We start from the raw sequence: 22,723 nt of genomic DNA, 5'->3' as shown, positions 1-22,723 counted from the left end.
TTTTTGTCTGACATTTGGGCTCTTAATGCAAGATGACAAGATGATAAGTGCATGAAAACACAGAGTACCTCCTGGAGGAGGTAACATTTGGGCTAAGGCCTGATGAATGAGAAAGAGCTGGCCCAGGACAAAGCTGGGAGAGAATATCCTGCAAGTAGGAACAGCATGTGCAAAGGTCCTGAGGCAGGAATGTGCCTGGCAGGTGGAAAGAATAGAGATAGAAGATGTGGCTGAAGATTATTGAGATATGGGGTGGGGGTGGAGTTCTGGAAAGAGAATTCAGAGATTAACTAGGAAAAGCCCATGGGGATCTTATGGGCTGTAGAAAGTGTGGACTTTCCTTTTTTTCAAGTATAGTTTTAAGCCATGGATTGGCAGGATCTGATTTACATATTTAAAAGGATCTTCTGGCTGTGTGTGTGGAGAAGGGAATGGGGAGGAAGTGATTACATTAGTCCAGGCCGGAGGTGATGGTAGCTTGGACCAAGTGGGTGGCTGAGGAGGTGGGGGGAAGTGGTCTGATTTTTAATACATGTCAAAGGTGAAGCTGATAGAGTTTGCATAGATGGAAATGGAGTGTCAGAGAAAGAGAGGGGTTGAGGACCACTGGGGGCATTTTGGGCTGGAGCCCTCTGGAAGGCAGAGGTGCCATTAATCAGGTTGGGCTTGGTGGTGTGTGGTTTTGGAGGGAAGTTCAGGAACTAGGTTGTGGATGAGTTAAATTTGAGATGCCCCTTGGCCATCCAGGTGGAATTGTTGAGTTGGCAGAAATCCAGCCAAGTCCAGGCTGGGGATGTATACTTGGACTGTGGGGTGTGGTGGATAACGTCCTGCAGTGAATGTGGACAGAGGCAAGGCCGCTTTGCTGTGTGACCCCAACTTTCTTCTCCATGACCTGCCATGTGGAGTGCCAGTGCGCGCCTTCCTAGGAGAGCTGAGTCTGCAGGTGGCCGGCTCCCCATGACAGCTATGGATGTCCCCTCAGGTGCTGGGAAAGGATCCAGCAACCTCCTCTCTGCCCACCTGCCCCTGCTTCCCTCCAGCCTGGCTGTCCCCTCCACCTCTCTGACTCAGAGATCTCCCCAGACAAGCTGAGCTCCTGTGCTGTAATCACCATGGCAGGGAGGGTGACTGGCAGCCCACCGTGCTGACCGTGGCCTGCAGACCATGAAGTCATTTTCACACGGGTCTCCGTGTGGCTATTGCCAGGTCAGCGTGGGGCCAAGCCCTAGAGTCAAGGCAACCAGGCGGAGTTTGCTGTGTGCGGCGGGTCTCTGTCTCCCCACTCAGACACTGGCCGCCACCTCTCCCTCCCTCCCCCACATCCATTCTGACCCCCTGGCCCGTCCATGGGACCGCTCAGTAGCTCTTCCTCTGCCTGCTCTGTCTCACCCACACCAGGGCCCGGCCGCTGTCATTGCTCAGCAGCCCGGCTGTGCCCCTCTATTCTGGTCCCCCTACTTTTATGCTCAACCCCTAAAATCTAGTTCTTCACAAAAACAGAGAGCTCTTTTGCCACCATTTAAAAACTGCGAGACTTTGCTTTAAAAAACCGAATCCTATCTCTGGCTTCTCTTGGGGAAAAAAAAGGGAAACAAAACCCCCAAATCCCCCCAAAACTTTGGAACCTCTGGTCATGCCGGGCCTGCTGCCTTCCCACGTGGCCACACTTAGAGGGGACGAGCTGCCGCCCCCTGCAGTGGACGTGTGCTTGCCTGTTCCCCACAATCCCTGCCATGCCCCTCCTTTGTCGTCTGTCACATCACAGAGCAGAGAAATGATTTCTCTGTTCTAAGACCTTGAAAAAAGTGGCAGAGCGACTGTGGTCCATTCGTACAGTACGATCCTGGGCAGCCATAAAAAAAAACAAGGATGCTCTCAGTGCAGTTATACAGAGAGACCCTTGAGCTAAAGTAAGTGGAAACAGCATGTGCAGTGCACCCTGTGTTTGCTGCTATTTTTTGGTGTGTAAAAAGGGGAAGCTGAAATTTATATGTGTATGTGTATATGTGTATATACATAAATATATTTGTGTGTGTTCCAGCTTTATTGAGATATAATTGACATACAACATTGGGTAAACTTAAAGTATGCAACCTGTTGATTTATATATATATTTCACTTATATATATATTTCACAATGCTTACCACCATCATGCAACTTTAAGTATACAATCAGGTAGTGTTAACTGTGATCACTGTGCCGGAGGTGAGCGCCACGGAACTTACTCATCGGGAGCTTTGTGCTCTGACCAACGTGCGCACGTTTATTTGGAAGGAGACACAAGACACCGGGAGCTGCGGTTCCTGTGGGGGATGGGAGGGGCTAGATGGATGAGGCCTGAGAGAATTTTCGTATTTTTGACTTTTGAGCCTTGTGAATGGTTATTATTTAGAGGTTATGTTTTTAAACAAGAACAACAAAACCCAAAAAAGCAAGAAACCAACAAAAAAAAAAGGGAGAAATGAATTGTCCGAGAGGGAGCCGTGGGTGATGGAGCACATGTGCGTACAGCTCCCTGAGGGCAGGGCCTCGTGTTGGTCCCTGCAGAGCCTGGGGTGGTAGGTGCTGTGTAAGCGGGTGTTGGCTGAGTGACAGAGTAGGTTTTCCTCACCCTCTGCCCGTGTCCCTGGACCGTGGTGCCTCCCAGGGCCTTGTTGGCATCGAACCTGTGGCCCTTCTTTCGGGCCACCCCCGGGAGACGGGACGTGGGGATGCTGACCTCTCCCTGCTTCTCTCCTGCAGGCATTCCTGCATCGCATCCGGCAGAATGTGGCGGACTCAGTGGAGAAGGGCCTGACGGAGGAGAACGTCAAGGTGCGGACACGGGGCTGGCCCCTTCCCTGGCTGTCCCTGCTGCTGTGTGCGGAGCTGCCTTGTTCCTCCCGGCGATGCTCGGAGGGTGTGCAGGGGTGGGGGTGGGGGTGGGGTGCATCTACCCCACGGGCAGCAGGCTCTACTCCCTGCACCCCTAGAGACCTCTCGGACCTGTGAGCAGAGCATGCCTGGTGGCCGTCAGGAGGACTCAGCCTCAGGCTGCCACTCCCCGACTCCAGACTTTCTCCCCTTGTTCAGCATGACCACCCTGTCTTCTGACGTCCTCGTGCCAGGATCCCTGGCTTGGAGCCAGAGGAAAATCCCTTCCCAAGCGCCCCTGGGAGCCTGGTACCTCCAGCTGCCCTCTGGCAGCCCTGGCCCCTGCCCTGCACTGGGCGTTGGATACTGAGGCAGGGCGGATGAGTAATTGGGTCCTGGCTTCATCTTGGCTGTGGCTCCGGGGAGTTTTGGGAGGAAGTCAATAGGCCTTCTGTGTGCCTGGCAGGGGCCCCGGCGCTCCCCGGGCCTGGCTTTCTAGTGTGACCTCACTCTCTGGGAAGCTGCCTCCGGTCCTTGGAGCTCCAGGGTCCTGGTCCTAGGAGAGAGGAGGGGAACGGGGCAGTGTGGGGGTCAGAGGTACCCAGCATGTACAGCACACAAAAGACTTGGTCAATCAACAACCCCTCCCCCCCGCCTATGTCCTGGTGGGTATGGACAGTAACCTTGTATGTTGACAATTCTGAGCCCAATATTTTGGATAAGAAAGCTGAGGCTTAGAGTTGTAAAGAGACCTCAGGGGCACTGCATAGCTGGTCCCTGGTGGAGCTGGAATCAAAGCTTTTTATGCATGTATTCATTTATTCATTCAGCAAATATAAACAGCCTACTGTTTAGTACATCTGTTTATTACAATTAAAAATTATTTATTATAATTGAAATTCATAGTTTATTACAGCTTTAAAAAATTTTTTTTATGAGGTATAACTCACATACCATAAAGGGTACGGCTAAGTCCAGGGTCCTCTGTGTCCCCTCCCAATACATGCCCCTCCCCAGAGATAACCACTGACTTGTAGTGGCATTGATTAGTTTTGCCTGTTCTTGAACTTTATATAAAAATGAGCTCTTTCATCATGCCTGGAATCTTTTGCTCACTGTTATGTCTGTGGGATTTGCCCAGAGTTTTCTGTGTGGCTGGGATTCATTCTTTTTCATTGCTGTGTAGTAGTCCATAGTAGGGATGCACCACAATAAACTCATTCATTCTCCTCCGAATGGATATGTGTGCTATTTCTAGTTTTTGGCCATGATGACCATTCTTACCTATGTCTTTTGGGGGACACAGGCTCTCATGTATACTTTGGGTATACTCTCAGGAAACAGATATTTATTTTGAAATTGTGCAGCTATTCCTTGAAATATAACAGTAGGATATATCCTATGTGTCTTTAACATAAGCAGATTCAACCATGTGAACTAGACAAAACATGAGAGAGAAAAATAACCAAACAGTGTGGGTGATTCTTCCAACCACTTCCCGTGACAGGCATCCCGCAGGGCAAGGCCAAGGAGAAAGAGGGTCCCCGACACTCTGGGGCTGCAGCATGCATGGGTGGTCTCCTGCCCCCCAGCTGTCCCTGCCCACCCTCAGGGCCCTCCCTCTGCAGACTGTCTGGGGCCTTCGCAGGGCCCGTGGGAATGGTCTTTATTCCTTGAGGTCTTAACTCCAGTACCACCTTTTTAAGGCAGCTGTCCCTGACCTCTGTGTTCAAATTCACGAACTTCTCTTCCTGCTCCACCCTGGGACTCCCTTCCTGTTTTATGTTTGTCTTTAGTGCTTCTTAGCACCTTGAAAACTACCATTATTGGTTTGTTATCTGTCCCCTTCTACTAGAATGTCCCCTCCAGGGAGGCAGGCACTGGTCTGTTCCCTGCTGTACCCCCAGGCCTGGCACACAGTAGGTGCTCAGCCAGTACTGCTGAGTGAATGAATGTGTGACAAGCCCTAGAAGGAACCATCAGCCGTAGGAGCACCAGTGGCCCCGGCTGTGAGCTGCTGCGTGTGAGGAGCAGGCGGATGGGTGGGAGAGGGACTCCGCACAGCATTTATTTTACCGTGGTTTATTTTTTGAGCCACGCGAATGCCTTCTTCAAAAATTAAATAAAAAATGCACCTCTTTAAAAAAAACAGAGAAAGGAATTTATGCAGTTCAAATGGCCTGAAGTTCATAAATGTCTCCCATGGTTCTTCTTAGAGGTCCTTACTGTTACCAGCTTGTCTTTTTTTTCCACCTTTTTTTTTTTAATTTCACTGGAGACTCGAACCCAGGACCTCATGCATACTAGTTATGCGCTCTACCACTGAGCTATTTCCCTCCCCACCAGCTTGTCTTATTGTCCAGAGAGTCTCTGCTTCTGCCAGCATAGAGAGGAGTGGCCCTGGTGAGTGTTATTTTACACAAATGAACCCATGCTGGGATCTTCCGTGGCACCAGACTCTCCCTGCCCCAACTTAACAATATAGACCAAGGCTCATTCCAGAGTTCCATGTCCATATACATAGACCTGCAGATTCTTTTTGCAGGCTCGAAATACTTCACTGTGTGGAATGTGTTTAAATATAACCAGTCCAACTTATTTAACTGTTTGACGAGTCCCCACGCATGGATGTTTGGCTTTTCCGGCCGTTTACTACTGCAGATGAGGCTGCGGTACACCGTCTTGGCCATCCAGCCAGTTCTCGACCTTGGCACAGTGAACACTTTGGGCTGGATAATTCTTTGCCCTGGGGGCTGTCCTGTGTTTTGTAGGATGTTTAGCAACATCTATGGCCTTTACCTATGAGACACCAGTAGCATTCCTACCCCTAGTTTGTGACAATCAAAAATGTCCCCAGATGCTGGCAATGTCCCCTGGGAGGCAAAATTGCCCCTGGTTGGGAAAACTTTTTTTTTTTTAGCAGGAGGTGGTAATTAGAATTATTTATTTACTTATATTTTTAATGGAGGTACTGAGGATTGAACCCAGGACTCTCCCACTGAGCTATACCCTCCCCTCTGTTCCTGGTTGGAAATCACTGATCAAAAGGTGAAGTTCTCAAATGCAGAATTGCTGGGTCAGACTGTGCATTTCAAACTTCCTAGGTTCCTTCAGGGAAACAGATTGTGAGAATTTAAACGGTGTATCTTGAACATCCTTCCCTATCGTGTTTTCTTTCATCACATCATTTCAGAAGGTGCCTGGAAGTACCCACATCGTTTTAAAACTCAGTCCTATGGCCGGACGTACCAGTCGTGTCTGGCCAGGATGAAGATCGTGCTCAATGTCTCAGTCTGTCATCCTCTGCTTGCTGAGTGGGAGGTTTGGCTCTGCTGCTTCCCTGGGCTGTGCGACCTTGGGAGTGTTAATTATTTTCTCTGAGCCTCTGTTCTTCATCCGTGAATTGGAGGTGACAACAGTTTCTCCCTCATGGAGTTACAGCGAGAATTAGATGCCCTAAATGCATATGGCGTTCTTAGCACAGGACTGGGCCTTAACCCTGTTTAGTACACGTTGGCTGTGTTTTTCGTTATTGTCATTATTTCTGTTGGCTCCTGTGTACGAGCATGCCTGTTTCCCTGCACCCTCCCCACCCCGCACCAGGGGTTAGGTGTTTGTTTTGTGCTTCATTTTGCTCTCCCTCTGTGCCTTGGTTAATGCTATTTTGGGGCATCCTTCTTCCCTTATAGATCCTGTTCTCCAACATCGAAGACATCCTGGAAGTTCATAAGGATTTCTTGGCTGCCTTGGAGTTTTGTTTATATCCGGAGCCTCAGTCTCAGCACGAACTTGGGAATGTTTTCTTAAAATTCGTGAGTACGCTGCCCTAGCCCCTACCGGAGCCTGCAGCTTTGGGGAAGTGGGGCTTCTCCCCAGGGGCCCCATCCCACCCACCTTGGGCTGGCAGGGAGACGAGGAGGCAGGTGGCCAGGCCTCTGCCTCCAGGAACGAGGGGCAGGGGGTCGGGCCCGTCAGACTGGGGGTCTTTTTAGCTGGCTCTCCCTCCCCTCAACATCACGTAAAGTGCGGCTCCCTTTTCCTCAGAGCTCTTTGCGATGACTGCATCCCGGGGCCCCCGTGACCTCCGGGCCCCGTGGGGCCCCGCTCCTGCAGAACAACCAGCAGAGGCAGCCAGTGGCCGAGTGGGCGGACTCAGGACCAACAGACCTGGGTTTGAGTCCCGCCCTGGCCACCCACTGGCCGGCGAGGGTGTCTGACCCTTGAGTGCCCACCTGGGCTGCAGGTCGGGGAGGTTGTCCTAATAGCCTCTTTCTTCCCAAGTCACTTAGAATTGTGAGGTGATGGGGGAGCTGAGCCCACAGGAGGCAGCTGCTTTTCCACACCCTCTCCCTCTGCGCTGCCTGGGCCCCTCCCCAGGGGGAGGAAACCCGCCCTGGCCTCACGGGCACGAGGCCTCGGCCAAACGCCTCTCCTCCCCGAGCTTCTGTTTCCTCCTCTGATTGAGAAGTAGGGACAGTGGTGCCTCCTCGCGTTGATGGAAAGGCTCGGAGAGGTAAAGCACTGAGTGTGAGCACAGAGCAGGGGCTCCTCAAGCAAGGGGCGGTTTTGCCCCCAGGGGACGTTTGGCCACGTCTGGAGTGGAGTCAGGGGAGAGTCCTTGTGTTTGCTACATGGGGTGCTGCACAGTTCGTGAGCTGTTTAAACTGTTTAATGAAGTCAATTACGTCTTCAGATTAAAAAGAAGAAGACTGGCGTCTAGCCCTAAGCTTGCCCGGTAGGGAAGCCGACTGAGAGGAAGGTTAAACCCAAGGCCATGACTCTCTAGGTGGAAGAGCTGGCCTTGGGACCCTCCTGATGGCTGAGCGCACGTTTTTAGACTTCACTGGTGCACACGTTAAGTGTGTAGTTTTGCTTTCTCTGGGTACCCTTGTATGACTGTTTGTTTAATCTTTAAAAGTTGTTTCACTTGAAAACAGCTCGTTTGATTAAAAGGGAAACTTGTATTCATTATTGGACCTGGAAAATGGGTATCTCTTGCTATTAATAGAAGGGAACTGTAAAAATAAATGCAGTAGAAACCAAGCTGTGTTATCACATTCTGTCCAGAAATTCTCGCCCACTTGAGTCTCTGAGCCCTAGGCCTGCCCTCGGTTCGATTAGGAGGAAGGTGAACAGTGTCAGGCCCCCTACGCTCATGGAGGATGGCCCTGAGGTCTTTTTCAAAGTGGCCCCAGCTGTGGCTGGGTTTCTGGAAGCTATGTGCAGGTGGCCCGTTGGAAGCAGCTGAAGGAAGGTTGCATGGTCTCCACCCAGCTTGATCCCACCCAGAGGGGATCTCTGGAGCTCGGTTTTTCCTTTAGGTCACCCCAGATTGCCCCAAGGAGGCAGGACCTTTGCACCCCCACTGGATGTGGGCAGCCCCAGGGAGCCAGTGTACAGCCTTGGGCAGGCTAGGCCACGGTCTCAGGCTGAGGACAGTCCCTGGGGAGGGACTCACTGATGGGACATGCTCACCATGGCGTCCCGACAGGGAGGGAGCGCCGGGGCCAGCAAGACAGCGTGAGGGTTGTGACGTGGTAATTGGGAACAGAACTCTGCAGACAGGCTCTCCGGGAGAGGAAGGGGCTCATCAGACCCTGTGAAAGGCCCTGGCTTACAGACCAGCCCACTGGTGCTGCCCAGTCAGTGGACACTGGGAGAATCCCTCACCCCCTCACCCCCAAACCCAACCGCTGACTACTGAGATGATCACAAGCTAGCACTCACTGAGCCCTCTCTTTGGGCTGGGCACTGTTCTAAGTGCTTTATGTGTATTAATTCATTACAACATCACTACAACCTTTAACAGTGTGTGCTAGTATTATACCCACTTTACCGATGAGGAAACTAAGGCCCAGAGAGGGTAAGTCAGAGGGCAAGGTCACACAGCCAATGAGTATTGAAGCCGGGATTTGAGCTAGTGTCATCTGACTCCCGGACTTGTGTTTTTCACCATCTCACATGGTAAAATCTCCTGATATTATTATTAAGCACCTACTATGTGCCAGCCACTGTACTTGGCCCTGAAGATGGTGCCCTAAATAAGACACAGTTGCTTTCTTCTGCTGTGAGGCTTGTAGGCCGGAGACACAGAGGGTCGGTCAGTTCAGAGAAGAGGTCATTTCAGATGGGGACGGGAGTTTGTGAAGAATATAAAAGGCAGATGTGATAATGAGTGGCTCTCCATGAGTTTGTCTGGAATTGGGAAGTCAGAGACAGGGCTGCTAAATTGAGCAAATAAAAATACCCAGGACAGCCGAGTAAATTTGGATTTCAGGCAAAGAACAAATAATATTTTAGTATAAGTACATCTCATGCAGTATTTGGGACATACTTACACTAAAACAGTACTTGTTGTTTATCTGAAATGAGCACTTAGCTGAGGGGCTTGTGTTTTATCTGGCGACCCTGGTCGGGGAAGGCCTCTGTGAGGTGGCGAAGTGGGGGATCTTAGGGAAGGGTATTCCAGATGGAGAGAGAACTAGGGCAGGGCCCCGGCTGGAAGGCAGCGAGGCCAGTGCAGTGGAGCAGAGCGAGCGCTGGAGGGAGTTCAGGGATGTCATGGGCGGCCCGAACCGGCAGGGGGTGCATTCTGAGAGTGGGAGATTTTTAGCTGGAAGTAGCGTTTCCACGTTATGTTTTGACCCCTTCTCCCTGCAGCTGTGTGGACAGGTGGATGCCAGGTTGGGGAAAAAGTGAGACTTGAATCTCATGCTCCCCTCCCCATCAGAGATGTCTACACGGCCAGCTCCTTCCCTTCTCTGAGTCTCAGTCTTTGTGGGTGTGAAGTGAGTGGTTGGGAGCGGATGGTCTCTGTGGAGCCGTTGTCACCCCCGAGTACTGTGGACAGCAGCCCCCACTTCTGACAATCCTTGAGCCCTCCCTGGGCTGGACCCTCTCCCCCAGCTGTCCCCCTTTTCTCCTTCACAGCTCAAACCCACAGCCACATGCTCCCTGGACCCACCACATCTGTGTGCACACAACTGTTTGTCCATTTCCTCCTGGCCAGACAATCAAAGCCCCACGTGGGGCCCCTAGGAGGAAGCTGAACGCTCGGCCTCTTAGCGGTCAAAAGCAGCATTTCCGCATTTGCCGAGTCTTGGGCCTGAGATGCAGCTGGGGTTAGGCTCAATGAAAGGTGGTAGTGATGGAACAGGGTGTGGTTTTGAAGAGGGGGGTATTGTCATTTGCTAAATTTAACTTCTTCAAGCCTCAAGCCTTGGTCCCCTGCCCGTTTCACAGGCCAAAGGAGAGGATGACATTGTGGAGTGTGTCAGAGAAGGGGCTCAGGGGATGAGGAATGACAAACCCAACCCATGGCAATCTTATCACTTACTCCCCTCTCTTGCATCTGTGGCAGACATTGCTAATCAATCACAGCATTCTCCATACGGCTCCAGAATTAATCTCACTAGTGTTCCAGCCAGCACCGCTTATTAAGTGGGGTTGGCATGTGGGAATGAACAGATTTGGCTCTGCTTTCTGGTCCAACCCCTTCATGGTGCAGGTGGAAATGAACATGGAGACCCTGTCGTTTCACCAGGCTTAGATCCATTTTTTTCATTTTCTTCCCCCTTTCAGAATGTGCATGTATTAGACTGTCTTCATTGAAAGTGACAAAAACACCAACTCAAATAGGCTTAAAGAAAAAAAGACTTCATTGGCTCATACAAATGAAACATTCAGGGTGGGTTAACATCAGGCATAGCTGGATCCAGCACCCCGTATGATGTTTTCAGAACTGAGTCTTTCTCTCTCTCTAGGCTCTGCTTTTCTCTGTGTTGGTTTAATTCGTGGAGGAGGGGGAAGTATACATCTCACATGGTGGCAGGGGTGGCCCTCAGCCATCTCAGCCTTACAGTCTGCTGGTTTAGCAGCAATAGTTCAGAGAGAGCTTCTCTTCACAGTTAAGTTTAGCTTGAGCCCTTGAGGGCTCTCGTGGGCACAGCTGGGGTTACCTGGCCACTGGTGCCAGGACAAGGAGCTCTTTGATCGGCTCGGCCTGGGTCACATGCTCACCTGTGGTGCCTTGGAGTGGAGAGTGGGCTCAGTGGGGTCAGAGTGTAGGAGGTGGTTCTCCAGGGGAACACCTGGGAGCCATGACCAGAACAAGGGGGAATGGATGGTGGGTGGGTAGAACAACACATGGGCCAATGAAGAGTCGAGGCTGCGCTGTGGTGGACCAGGTCATCTGGAAGAAGTGTGGGGCTGGTGTGAGGGCCCCGGGCACTTCTCACTTCCTCCCTCTGCTCTGTCATGTCATTCGTCAAATAGTCATGAGGCCTGCTCTCTGGGACTTCAGTCCCCACCGGTGCCACAGCCATGACCCCAGCAGGTTCAGACTGTCTCTGTGGAGCTCACAGTCCGGGGGTGGCTGGGGGAGAGGGACAGTGCACGAATGAGGAGTCAGGCATACCGGGGAGCGGGGCGAGGGCCACCATCTTTCTCAGAATCCGCTTGGTGCCTTCCCCAGACCTATGAGTCCACTCAGCTCCCTTCCTCCTGACTCTGCCTGTCTCTTTTATTGCCATCAAAACCTGCCCATCCACTGCCCTACCCTGTCGTAGACGATTCGCCAGTGGGATAAGGAATTTGCTGAAATAATTATGATGTTAATAATGGCAACATTAGTAACAGCAGTAATAATACTAGCTGGGAGTTAATGAGCCCTTACCATGCGCTGTTTTAAACATTTACTATGGATTCACCCAGTAACCCTCACAGCAACCTTATGGGGAGATCATCATTGCCTATAATTTATAGACAAGAACGCAGATGCTCTGAAACATCACATGCCTTGCCCAAGGTCACAGAGCTGGCGACCTGGGGAGTCGGGCCATGAACCTGGGTGGTTTGGCTGTGGAACCTGCACTGGCACTTACAAGGCTGATGCTGATAGTGACCGATGGGGCTTCTGCTCTCTCCTCTTGGAGCTGCGGGCACTTGGCCGCTCAGGGCATCTGCTCAGATGGTGCACGCGGAGCCCCCGGAGGGAGCCGGGGCAGATCGGGGTGGCTTACTGATTCTGAAACCCATTCTCTCTCCTCGTCTGTTTCCTCTTTCCTGCGGTCACCCATCGGCAGGATGACTGGGGATTTGTTTAGAAACAAGACGAGCTGCTTACTTTGCGGACCCACCTCTTCCTTCCTTAACTTCTTGGGGTCTCCTGGCCACTCCCCAGCCCAAGGTCAAGGCCCTTCAGCCCTTCCTGTCCTGTGGCCTTCCCCAGGACATCCTTGTTTGGGGTTTGGCAGGTTGGGAGGAGGTATTCTGTGCGCCTTTGGGAACCGAGACTGCCCCATGGAGAGCTTCCTGCTAAGAAGGCTTCTGTTCCTTCCAGTCCAGGAAACCCTGACTGATGGTTGCAGACCCGGTGACCCCTAGGTGATCTCTGGGCTGGCAAGAGTCCAGCTTTGGGCTCAGAGCTCTCCCCCGTAGCAGTGACCAGAGATCTCCTTTTCCCCCCCAATTCCTGAATCTTATTTAGACTTTCCTGGCTCATATATGCAGGGTACTACACATAGTACGCATGTAGATTTCATTTAGTAAATATTCATTGAGGGCCTAGTGTGTGCCAGGCATTGTGCTAGGATTTGGAGATTCTTCAGTGGACAAGACGGATGTGGTCAGTGCCTTCAGGGAGCTGACTGCCAGGTGGGAAAAGACAGATGATGAACAAACAGTCTGGATAATTCCAGATTATGAGTGCTATGAAGAAAATGAAGACGGGTTTGGGTGGGGAGGGTGGTAGAGAACACCTGGGTGACAACTTTTCCTGGGATGGTCCAGGTGTCATTTGAATAGGTGGCATTTGAGTTGAGACCCGAATGGTGGAGAGTAGCCAGGCTTTGGGCAACGGTGTTCCAGGTGAAAGGTGCAAAGGCCCTGAGTTAGGAACAGGCTTGGCAGAAGTTTAGGGAGCAGAAAGAAGGCTAGTGAGATGAGGTCGGAGAAAGGCAGGGTCACATTCTCTGGGCCTTGAAGGTCATGATGAAGGGCCGGGTTCCCTACCTGGTGTAATAGAATAACACTGGGGATGGGGGTGAGCAGTGGTGAGGCGCAGTCTGGCTTGTGTTTTGATCTTAATGATAGACATTTACTGAGCGCTTGCTTCATGCTGAAACCTCTTATATTAACTCACTTAATGCCCGTAACAGCCCCACGAGTTAGGGTCTGTAACTAATTTCACCTTAACGGATGAGGAAACCCAAGTGCGGAGAGGTCTGGTAACTCGCCCAAGTTCACAGCTGGAAATGCAGAGTGAGGGTTCAAGCCCAGCCTTGAGTCTGTGCACTTGGCCCTGGGCCATGCTGCTTCCTGGGAGATTTCTCGGTTTCTGGGTGCAGGCCTGGGGCAAGAGTGGATGGAGGCTGAGAGCCCTGTAGGGAGTGACAGCCACTTCAGCGGAAGTCCTCCCTGCTGTGTGTCTCTCGGGTCTGGGGCCATCCTTTCCTCCTAGGCCTGCTGGCCCGGCCTCCGCACATCCCAGAGTGTCTGCCTTTCTGCCGTGCTCTGTGTCCCACAGGCTCTGTCCTTGTCTTGCAGAAGGACAAGTTCTGCGTGTACGAGGAATACTGCAGCAACCATGAGAAGGCCCTGCGGCTGCTGGTGGAGCTGAACAAGATCCCCGCCGTGCGTGCTTTCCTTCTGGTAAGTTAGCTGGCCCCCCTCCCGCTCCCTTCCTCAGACCCCTCTGCCTGACCCTTCCTCAGCCAGGGCAGTGTCTGTAAAGCAGGGATCGCAGACACTTTCTGTAAAGGGCCAGGTAGTGAATATTTTTTGCCTTCGTGCGTCATACAGCCCCTGTCATGATGACTCAGCTCTGCTGCTGTAGCGTGAAAGCAGCTGTAAATAAAAGGAATGAGCATGGTGGCTGTGTTGCAATAAAACTTTACTTATACAAACAGGCAGGCAAGATTGGATTGACCCTAGGGCCAAGTTTGCCAGTTCTTGATCTAAAGTAATAATCCTGGGAAGACTGGTAACAATACTAATAATTGTATTATTAGGATTATTTAATTATAAGTGAAAAAAAATCTAGTTAAAATTGGCTTAAGGGGGAAAAAAAAGATTTACTGGTTCACTTTCCTGGACAGTTTAAGCCCTGAGAGAGCTTCAGGTACAGCAGAATCTGGGTGATCCAATGACGTCATCAGGAATGTGTCTCTTGGCTCTACTTTTCTTGCCTTGGCCCCTTTCCCAGTGAGGCTGTCCCCACATGGTGGCAGCGTAGCCTCCAGTGGCTCCATGCTTATACATCTCACACCCAAGCAACTCTAGGACAAAGAGAGCTCCTCTTTTCTCATAGTAACAGCAAAAATCCTGGATCCCATACTCATTGGCTCAGCTTGGCTCAATTCTGTATCCCTGAACCAATTGCTGTAAACAGAAGGATTGGCTGGTTTTCTCATTGGTCACTTCTGGAGCTGGAGGGTGGGGTCGACTCCACTCATACTACCGGCCCTAAGGGTGGGGTGGATCCCTAGAGGACAGTTGGGTTGTAAGTGCACTGGTGGAAGTAAGTTGGCATGAATGTTGGTCAGGCAAAACCTTAGACATCCATGATGGCCTTCCCTGCAGTTGCACAGTTCTTGTGTATAAAATAGGTTCTCATCTGTCATCTCCTTTGAGCTTTACCAGTGGCTGTCTGTTGTGTATGTGTTGAAACGTGTATTTGTCTGCCTTACAGACATCCCAAATAACAGTGGTTTGAACAGGGTAGATGTTTATTTCTCTCCCATGTTAACAAGCTGGATGTAGACAGTCCTGGGCTGGCATGGGGCCTCCAGTGTCAGGCACTGGTGCCCTCATGGTCTAAGATGACTTCTCACCATTTCCACATTCCATGAAGTGTGATGCAGGGAAGGTGGGAAGGAGGACCTGCCCCTCTTCTCCTCTTAAGGGCACAACAGGAGGCTGCACACATCTCTTCTGCTCACATCCCGAGGCCAGAACTTAGTCACATGGCCACACCTAGCTGCAAGGGAGGCTGGGAAATGTAGGCTTTATTCTGGGCAGCCCTGTGTCTAGATGAAAATTCTGTTGCTGTGGAAGAAGAATACATTAGGGACACCTCATGGCCTTTGGTTCTGATGACTCCAAAATATTAAGTGACTTTCTAAGAGTATATACTTGAAAACTGATTGAGCTTCTCTTGGGTTCACATCTTGGTCTTTTGCCTCAAAATTCCCTGCTCATTCAGTCACAGACCACCCGTCTCCCCTCCTATAATGTTTTATTTCCAAGCAGCACCTACAGAATTTAGCAGTCGAAGGTAGAACAGGTAACTGACATGGCGTAAGGAGTCTTAACCATGTGCCCAGAGAGCTCAACTATATAGTACAATTCTTAATTGCATTCTCTCTAATGCACAGTCTCCAGTAAAACATTTCCAGGATTTTGATTCAAAATGTTTGCTTCCTTCACTAGTGAGTTCATGTTGCTTGGCCCAGTTCCAGTGAGCATCTGAGGCAGGGCAGACTGGCCAACTGTTTTCCACTTTTGTCTCAAGCGTCTTAAGCGTTTGAGACTGATGCTTTTCACTGCATCTTTACATTTCTAGTTTTTCACTTATATTCATAAGAGTCTGGGCAGAAAGCAAAGATCAGGTCAGGCAGTGCAAGGCCATACACAGGGCCACGTTTCTGTGCTTGGCCTGGGACTTGGAGGCAGCTCCGCCCTGCGGTGGTCCTGCTGCCCAGGCTCTTCCCACCTTCTGGGCTCAGCTGTGTCTCGGGAAGCAGGAAGATGCCAGGAAGGTGTTTGCAGGGGTGTGGGAAGGACGGGCCTCACTTTTTCTTTTTTTCCTTCCTCTTTCGCCTGCAGCCTTCCTGGTCGGTCAAACTGCCTTTTTCCTGGTGGCAGCTGGGCTGGGCTGGATTGGGCAGGGGAGGATGTGTGGGGCGCCAGCACACACACCATCTGTCTCCCTCCTTGCTGGCATCTCCCAGCTTCTGGCCACCTGCAGAAGAGCTGTCTCGAGTCTATTATGGGATGTTAAGGCACTGGGAGCAGACACAATCTGGCTTTCCATTCATGATCTATTGTACACTAGCTGAGAGATGGGGTGGGGATTTCATCTTCCTCTGCCTCAGTTTCTTGTCTGTAAAATGGGGATAATTGATTCATTTATTCATTCGACAGCTTCCTCTTGTACACCTGCCGTGTGATAGGGATCATTCTAAGTACTGGGGATAGAACAGCGACCAAGGCAAGAAAAGTCCCTGTTCTCATGGAATGGCCATTCTAGTAGGGGATGACTTACCTAATATGTCATGTAGCAGTAAGTTCTCTGCAGGAAATAAAGTAAGTTAAGGATGGCAGGCTTGAAAAAGTTAGTGTGGTGGCTGCTACTTTAGATTGCTCTTTGGGAAAACTATGTCTTGAGTGATATTTAGGCAGAGACCTGGATAAAGCTATCAGAGTAGAGGCAAGGAATATCTGGAGGGAAAGCATTCCTGGTAGAGGAACTGCAAGTGCAAAGGCCCTGGGGTACAAGTGTGTTCGAGGAATAGCAAGAAGGCCTGGGTGGCTGGAGTGGAGTGTGAGAGGCAAAGTAGAAGGACATGAGGTTGGAAAGATTGAAAGAGGCCAGATAATGAAGGAGCAATTAGACAGTGGAAAGAATCTGAGATTTTTAAAAGGCTCTTTTTGTTGCAGTGTAGTGTGCATGCAGTGAATGTGCTCCCCGCATAATGAATGTTCGTATGTGCGTTCACTCACAGAACCACCCCCGGGATGGAGGTTTAGAACATTTCCATCACTGCAGAAGTTTCCCTCATGCCCTTTCCCAGTCATGTCCTTCTGTGTAGCCACAGGTAACCGAGGCTCTGCCAATTTCTCTGATGAAGTTTAATTTTGCCTGTTCTAGAATTTTTCACGGACGGAATCACACAAGGAAGATCTTGTGTCTGGCTTCTCTTGCTCAGCATACTGTAAGATTCGTCCATGTTGGAGCAGGTGGCAGTACTTTCAATAGAATATTCAGTTTTAGTCTGAGTGGGATGGGCAGCCACGGGATGGTTTTGAGCAGAGGAATGATGTGAATTAATTTGTATTTTGAAAGGCTTCCCTTGGCCGGGTGAGGGGAAAAGCCCAGAGACCAGGATGGGAGCTCGTGTGAGTTCCCGAGGGCTGGCGTAACAGTGATCAGAAACTGGGCAGCTTAAAACACAACTGAGTCTCTCTCAGTTCTGGCAGCCAGAAGTCTGAAATCAAGGTGTCGGCAGGGCTCTGCTCCTCTGAAGGCTCCGGGGGGAGGATCCTGTCTTTCCTCTTCCAGCGTCAGATGGCCTCAGGGGTTCCTTGTCTTGTGGAGTCGTAATTCCAGTCTCTGCCTCCCTTTTCACATGACTGCCTTCTCTGCCTTTCCTCTTCTTAGAAGGGCATGGAGCCAGTTGTTTCAGGTACCCCAATCCAGGACGGTCTCATCTTAATATAACTAATTACACCTGTAAAGACCCTATTTCCAAATAAGGTCACATTCTGAGATTTGGGGTGGGCATGGCATTTGAGGGGACACTATTTAGTCCACCATAGGGAGGCTGCAACAGTCCAGGCAGGAGATGATGCTGGTGAGGACAGGGCGGCAGTGGTGGGAGGTGTTTAGATTCCCGTCCAGTTTGATTGTCCAGCTAACACAATTTGCTGTGAGGTTGGCTTTGGGGTGTAAATGAATGAGAGGAATCAAAGATGACGCCAGGGTTTGGGACCCCCCAAACTGGAAGAATGGAGGCCTAATTTCCTGAAATGGTGAAGGCTGGGGCTGGAGCAAGTATGGGAGGTAAATTTAAAAATTCCATTTTGGATGTGTGAGGTTTAAGATGCCTGTTAGATATCCAGGTGGGGCTGAGGGCCTAGAATCAGAGATTTGAGTCTGGGGTTTAGGGAAGGGAGGGGCCAGGTTGGAGATATAAAGCTGAGTGTTCTGCATAAAAGTTGATCAACGTGGTTAAAGGGATGGGTCTGGAGGAGGTCTGTGGGGGATGAGCATGGATGGACAGGAGAATCTAGGATCTGCGGGCGTGGCTGCTGTTAGGAGGTTGGGAAGATGATGTGGATGACAGTGCACCTGAATCAGTTCTGTGAATTAGAATGGTTTAAAGAGAATTCTCAGAATGTCTTCCCATAGTGCCTGGAGTGTAATCTTATTCAAATGGTGAATAGCTCTGTGTGTGCTTGCCTTTTTTTTTTTTATTTAATGAAAATAAAGTGAAACAACAGTTTAGGGTGAAGTAGAGTTGTTGGCTGTGACAGTCCTGTGAAAAGTTCTTGATCCTGGACAAAGAGACAGGCCTCTCTCCCGCCAAGCCCTTGGGGCGTCTGGAAAGCACTCCTCACTCCCAGGCTCCCCTCTCTCTGCCCGGAGCTGACATCACCAGGGCAGCTCGTGGGGAGCGCTGGCTCGGAGGACAAAGGCCTGAGTGTGAGCAGTGTGGGGCCTGGCATCTCCCAGCTGCCACAGCCCTGATCCCCCATCTGTGCCAGGGGTAGACGTGGGGCTGGGAGCCATGCAGCTCCTGCCAGAGCAGGGATCCGGGGTCCCTGGGACTCTGCTGCTCCAAGGACAGGATCTGCGAAGATCCCTGAGAGACTTGGGCCACTGCTTCTGGCTCTGAGTGCCAGCTTGACCATCTGGAATAGGGATATGACGGTCCGTGCTCATTCCAGGGCTGTGAGGGTGAATTTTACCCATAGGTGAAGCACGAGGCACTGTGCCTTAGGCGTGGTAAGCACACGGTAAATGTTCTCTGAGCTCATTTTACCTTGACTGGAGGCAGGGAATTTGTCTGCTTTGTTGGGCAGTTCCCCAGGGCTTGGAACAGTGCCCAGCACATAGTAAGCAACAGTGTGAATTTGTAGAGTGAATGAATGAATGAATGAAGGATAGGATTAGCATCCCTTTCCCCAAGAGTCCTGTTTCATTTCCAGTCTGCTACCATGGTGTTGAGGAAGGCTGAGACCCCTTCATTGCTGGGTGTGCTGGCATTTTGTTCATTCATTCATTCATTCATTTGTACATACACTGGGCAGATGGAGAGCCCTGGCGCCCTGGGACTGTGACGGGTGTGGTGGGAGAGCACACGTGTGTAATTTGGTACATTTCTTTCCCATGCAAGACTTTCTATTTTAATACTGATAGATTCTCCATAAACAATGCCTCGTTTTGTTTTTCACGTCTTTGAAAGCTTTGTATAAATGGATTCGTACCGTACATATCCTTTTGTTTTCCTCTTTAGCCCAAGAACATGTTTTTGAGGTGCCTCCACATTGCTGTACCGAGCTTCAGTTCTCCCGTTTTCCCCACTGCGTGGTTGTACGATTGTGTAAATCTGCAGACGTATTTTGTCAGTCTCCAGTTGATAGATATTTAGGTTGCTTCCCATTTTTTTTGTTTTTTTGCTCTTTCAAACATGGCAGTTTTGAGTGTCCATGTTCTCATGTCCTGGTGTGCACGTGTATGTGAGTTTCTGTAGACCAGGGGTTGGCAGGCCAGATAGTAAATCATTTCAGTTTTGCCGCTACAGGGTCTCTGTAGCAACTATGCAGTTAGCCCAGAGGCAGCCACAGGCAGCATGTAAACAAATGGTTGTAGCTGTTTGCCAGAAGAGGAAGGAGGCAGGATTTGGCCCAGGGGCCATAGTTTGTTGACCCTTGATCTAGGCTTCGTGTGTAGGCTTTGGTTGTGGAATGCACACATTTTTACCTCTCCTAGGTTTTGCTAAATTGCTCCCAATTTTCGTCTGTAGCTGTGTTTTGAGAGTGCTTCCATGAGTATTTGAGGGTGGCCAAATTTCTTTGTCACCCTTGTTGAGTCCTGATGAGAGTCTCCCGTCTATTTGCAGAGCTGCATGCTTCTGGGAGGCCGGAAGACCACGGACATCCCTCTGGAGGGCTACCTGCTGTCTCCTATTCAGAGGATCTGCAAGTACCCGCTCCTCCTCAAGGTGAGACGTTCCCTAATTCCTCTCCCTGATTTTGAAGGGACAGGAAACTCAGCTCTGCCTGGCTTAATCAAAAAGTAAAACTTGTTCGTTCAAGTAGCTGAGAAGTCTGCTGAGAAGCCGGGCTGCCTCCAAACCAGGACCCTGCCTCTTTCTCCCTGCCCAGCTTTACTCTCAGCGTGGTAGCAGTGGCTGTAGTTACTGTGGCCCTGCACTCTCTGAAGTTCAGAGACAGTGGGGAAGAGTGAGCCTCTCTTCCAGTAGCTCTGACAAAAGTTCTGAGAGTCACCCAGGCTTTGGCCATCTGTGGCGAGGAGGATGTTACATTAGGAATGGTTTGGGCCTGAGTCATGTGCTTTAATTTGAAGCCTTTGCAGGAAGCCTTTGTTTCTGCTGTTTATCCTCCTCGCATATGCTTGGACTTGCGCTGTACCCCTAACCGAATCACTACAAGCTGAGCAGTGTGGGGACCTGATTGGCTGAGACCACAGTCAGGTTCTCCACTCCTAAACCGATCACCCTGAACAAGCAAGCTCGGATTGGCACAGACTTGTGTCGTGTATTCCAGCTTTGAACCAATCACTGGATCCCATGGGCCAAAAGTCCAGTGATGGGGGAGAGGGACCCCCTCATCAAAATCTGGGCTGTTTGTGGAGGGTGAGGCAGATGCTGGGTGGGCAAACCACAGCCATCTGTGCACTGGCTGTCTCCTTCCCCGCCCAGCCACCTTTAACTTACTCTTGGTCAGGTGGACCAGAGGAAGATGTGCTGCTTGTGTGGGGATACAGGAAGTCTTGATTCTCAGCTTCAGTTTCAGAGCTGGCTCCTGGGCAGATCCCTGGCTGGGTGGATGGCTCCGTCACCATCCACTGCTCTCTCAGCCCAGGGTTTTCAGCCCTTGGAGATGGCGCCTGTTGGCCTGCGTCTGTCCTGGCTCCATCCTGGAGGCCTTACTTCTGACAGCTGTTCCCTGTGGTCCCTGCTGGTGGATTAATTTGGCTGGTGGTGCCTCATTCATGCACCTGCTCACTGGGGCGACATGCCTCTTTGCTCCATGAACTGGAAAGGAGAGAGGAGGGGAGCAGTACTAGGGATTCCTGAACTTGACTTTCTGCTGGAGATGGTGGCTGACCCTTGAGCTGGCCCGGACCCTTTTTGGAGCCATCAGCTCTGTCTTCGAACACAGGCCTTTAGTATGCATAGCCATGGGTGGTGGGAGCCAGCTCTCCCTGCGCCTCCTCTGGCCTGCTGCTGTTTATCCCTCCCAGGGATCTCAGAGAACCGTCTACAGTTGTTCCTGCAGCTGCTTTGATCCCCAAACAGGCGCTGGAAATGCAGGAGGTAGCTCAGCTCTCACCTTGGGGCTGAGGCAGCTCCCGGTAGAACTTGTGAATTGATAACCTATGGACTGCATTGGACCTGCAGACGTGTGTTATTTGATTTATTCAGCATGTTTCCCAAACTTGAATCTGTTGCCAGCATTTAAGAGGTGGTATTCTGTAGTGACTTAGGGCAGAGGCTGGCGAAACTGTGGCCTGTGAGCCAGATCCAGCCGATGGGCTGTTTTTGTACAATCCATAAGCTAAGAATGGTATTTACATTTTTTAAAGAGTTGTTAAAAAAGCCCTCAAAACAAAGAAGAATGTGTGACAGAGACGGAATGTGGCTAGCAAAGCCTAAAATATTTACAATCTGACTGTTTACAGAAAAAAAATTTGCTGACTCCTGGATGAGAGCCAGGCTTTGCGGCCACAGGCTGTGTGGATTTGAATTCTATCTCTGTCCTTTACTAGCTGTGTGACCTTGGGAAAGTCACTTCCCCGTGCCTCAGTTTCCCATCTGCAATACAGTGTTTATATTAATAGTACTGACAGGGTTGATATGATGATGAAATATTTGTTTACTTAATGCTTAGAACAACTTGAGGTAGGCATTGTGATCGGCCCCATTTTAGAGATGCGGCAACTGAGGCACAGAGAAAGGAAGTGGCCCGTTTAAGGCCACGTGTTAGGTAAGCAGGAGGAGTCATGATTCGAACCTGGGGAGTCTGACTCTGGAGTTCCGCCCCCTAGCCGTCAGGCTGTACTGCCTATTGAGAAACACTTTGGAGAATTAAGCTGCTAAAGTGCTTGGTGTCGAGAATGCTGACCTTCTCAGTTCCCTAGGTGGGGGTCTGGGAAAGTTGGTGGCCTTGTGTTTCGTGTCTCAGTGTCTGGTCCGTTCCTTCTTTTCTGGGTTTCAAAACCTTGAGTATCTGACCCATTAGAAGAACCACCAGCTGTACCCCCTGAACCCAGCCAGGATCCCTAGGTATAAACGCCTTGGTTTCTGGATCTTGGGAAACTCTGGGATCCCAGTGGCCACTTGGGTGGCAGTTTCCATAAATTATTTTAACAACCACTGGGGCTGGACCTGTGTGTCCTGGTGGATTCTGAGCTTTCGATGTGAAATCCAGGCGTTTCGGAGGGCGGCTCAGCCCCAGGGGCCACAGTCTGGTCTGGTGGGAGTCCTGGGCTCTGGATTCCCAGGAGAACAGAGAGAGGGACAGAGCCGGCCGGCAGTCGGTGGAGGAGTAACTGCCCACAGGAAGCAGTGAGGAAGTGGGGCTGTGTGTTTCCCTCCAGACCAAATGGCTGTTTACACACCCTGTTTCCTCGGTCTCCAGCTGTGTTTATCCGGGGCTCAGAGAGCACTGGGGGACCAGCCAGCAGGGCCTGAGATTCTAGTGGGGACATGCCATGCTCCCGCCCGACAGAATTGCTCAGAGTGTCCTGGCCTTTGGCACCCACAGCTGGAACGTTTGCATCAGAAAACAGCTGGGGTTGAGGGGAACTCTTCATACCCTTCCTGAGTTCCTCCTTTCTGTCACATTTTCCAGTGGATTTTAAAAGATTTGATCCCATGAGCTTGGGGCAATTGAGTC

General features: G+C 50.7%; 1 protein-coding gene across 2 annotated transcripts in view; it reads left to right on the top strand.

Annotated features, from left to right (window-relative positions):
* Positions 1-22,723, top strand: part of PREX1 (phosphatidylinositol-3,4,5-trisphosphate dependent Rac exchange factor 1) — a 174,546-nt gene that overhangs the window by 67,432 nt on the left and 84,391 nt on the right. For both annotated transcript variants that reach the window (XM_006206688.4, XM_072944355.1), the window contains exons 2-5: positions 2,747-2,818; positions 6,547-6,669; positions 13,403-13,507; positions 19,702-19,803. In XM_006206688.4, coding sequence (XP_006206750.3) covers positions 2,747-2,818; positions 6,547-6,669; positions 13,403-13,507; positions 19,702-19,803 — 402 coding nt within the window. The remainder of the gene's footprint in view (positions 1-2,746; positions 2,819-6,546; positions 6,670-13,402; positions 13,508-19,701; positions 19,804-22,723) is intronic.

This window comes from Vicugna pacos, chromosome 19, assembly GCF_048564905.1.
Source record: "Vicugna pacos chromosome 19, VicPac4, whole genome shotgun sequence".
In the NCBI taxonomy this organism is placed as follows: domain Eukaryota; kingdom Metazoa; phylum Chordata; class Mammalia; order Artiodactyla; family Camelidae; genus Vicugna; species Vicugna pacos.
This window is presented reverse-complemented; position numbering and strand designations above follow the sequence as displayed.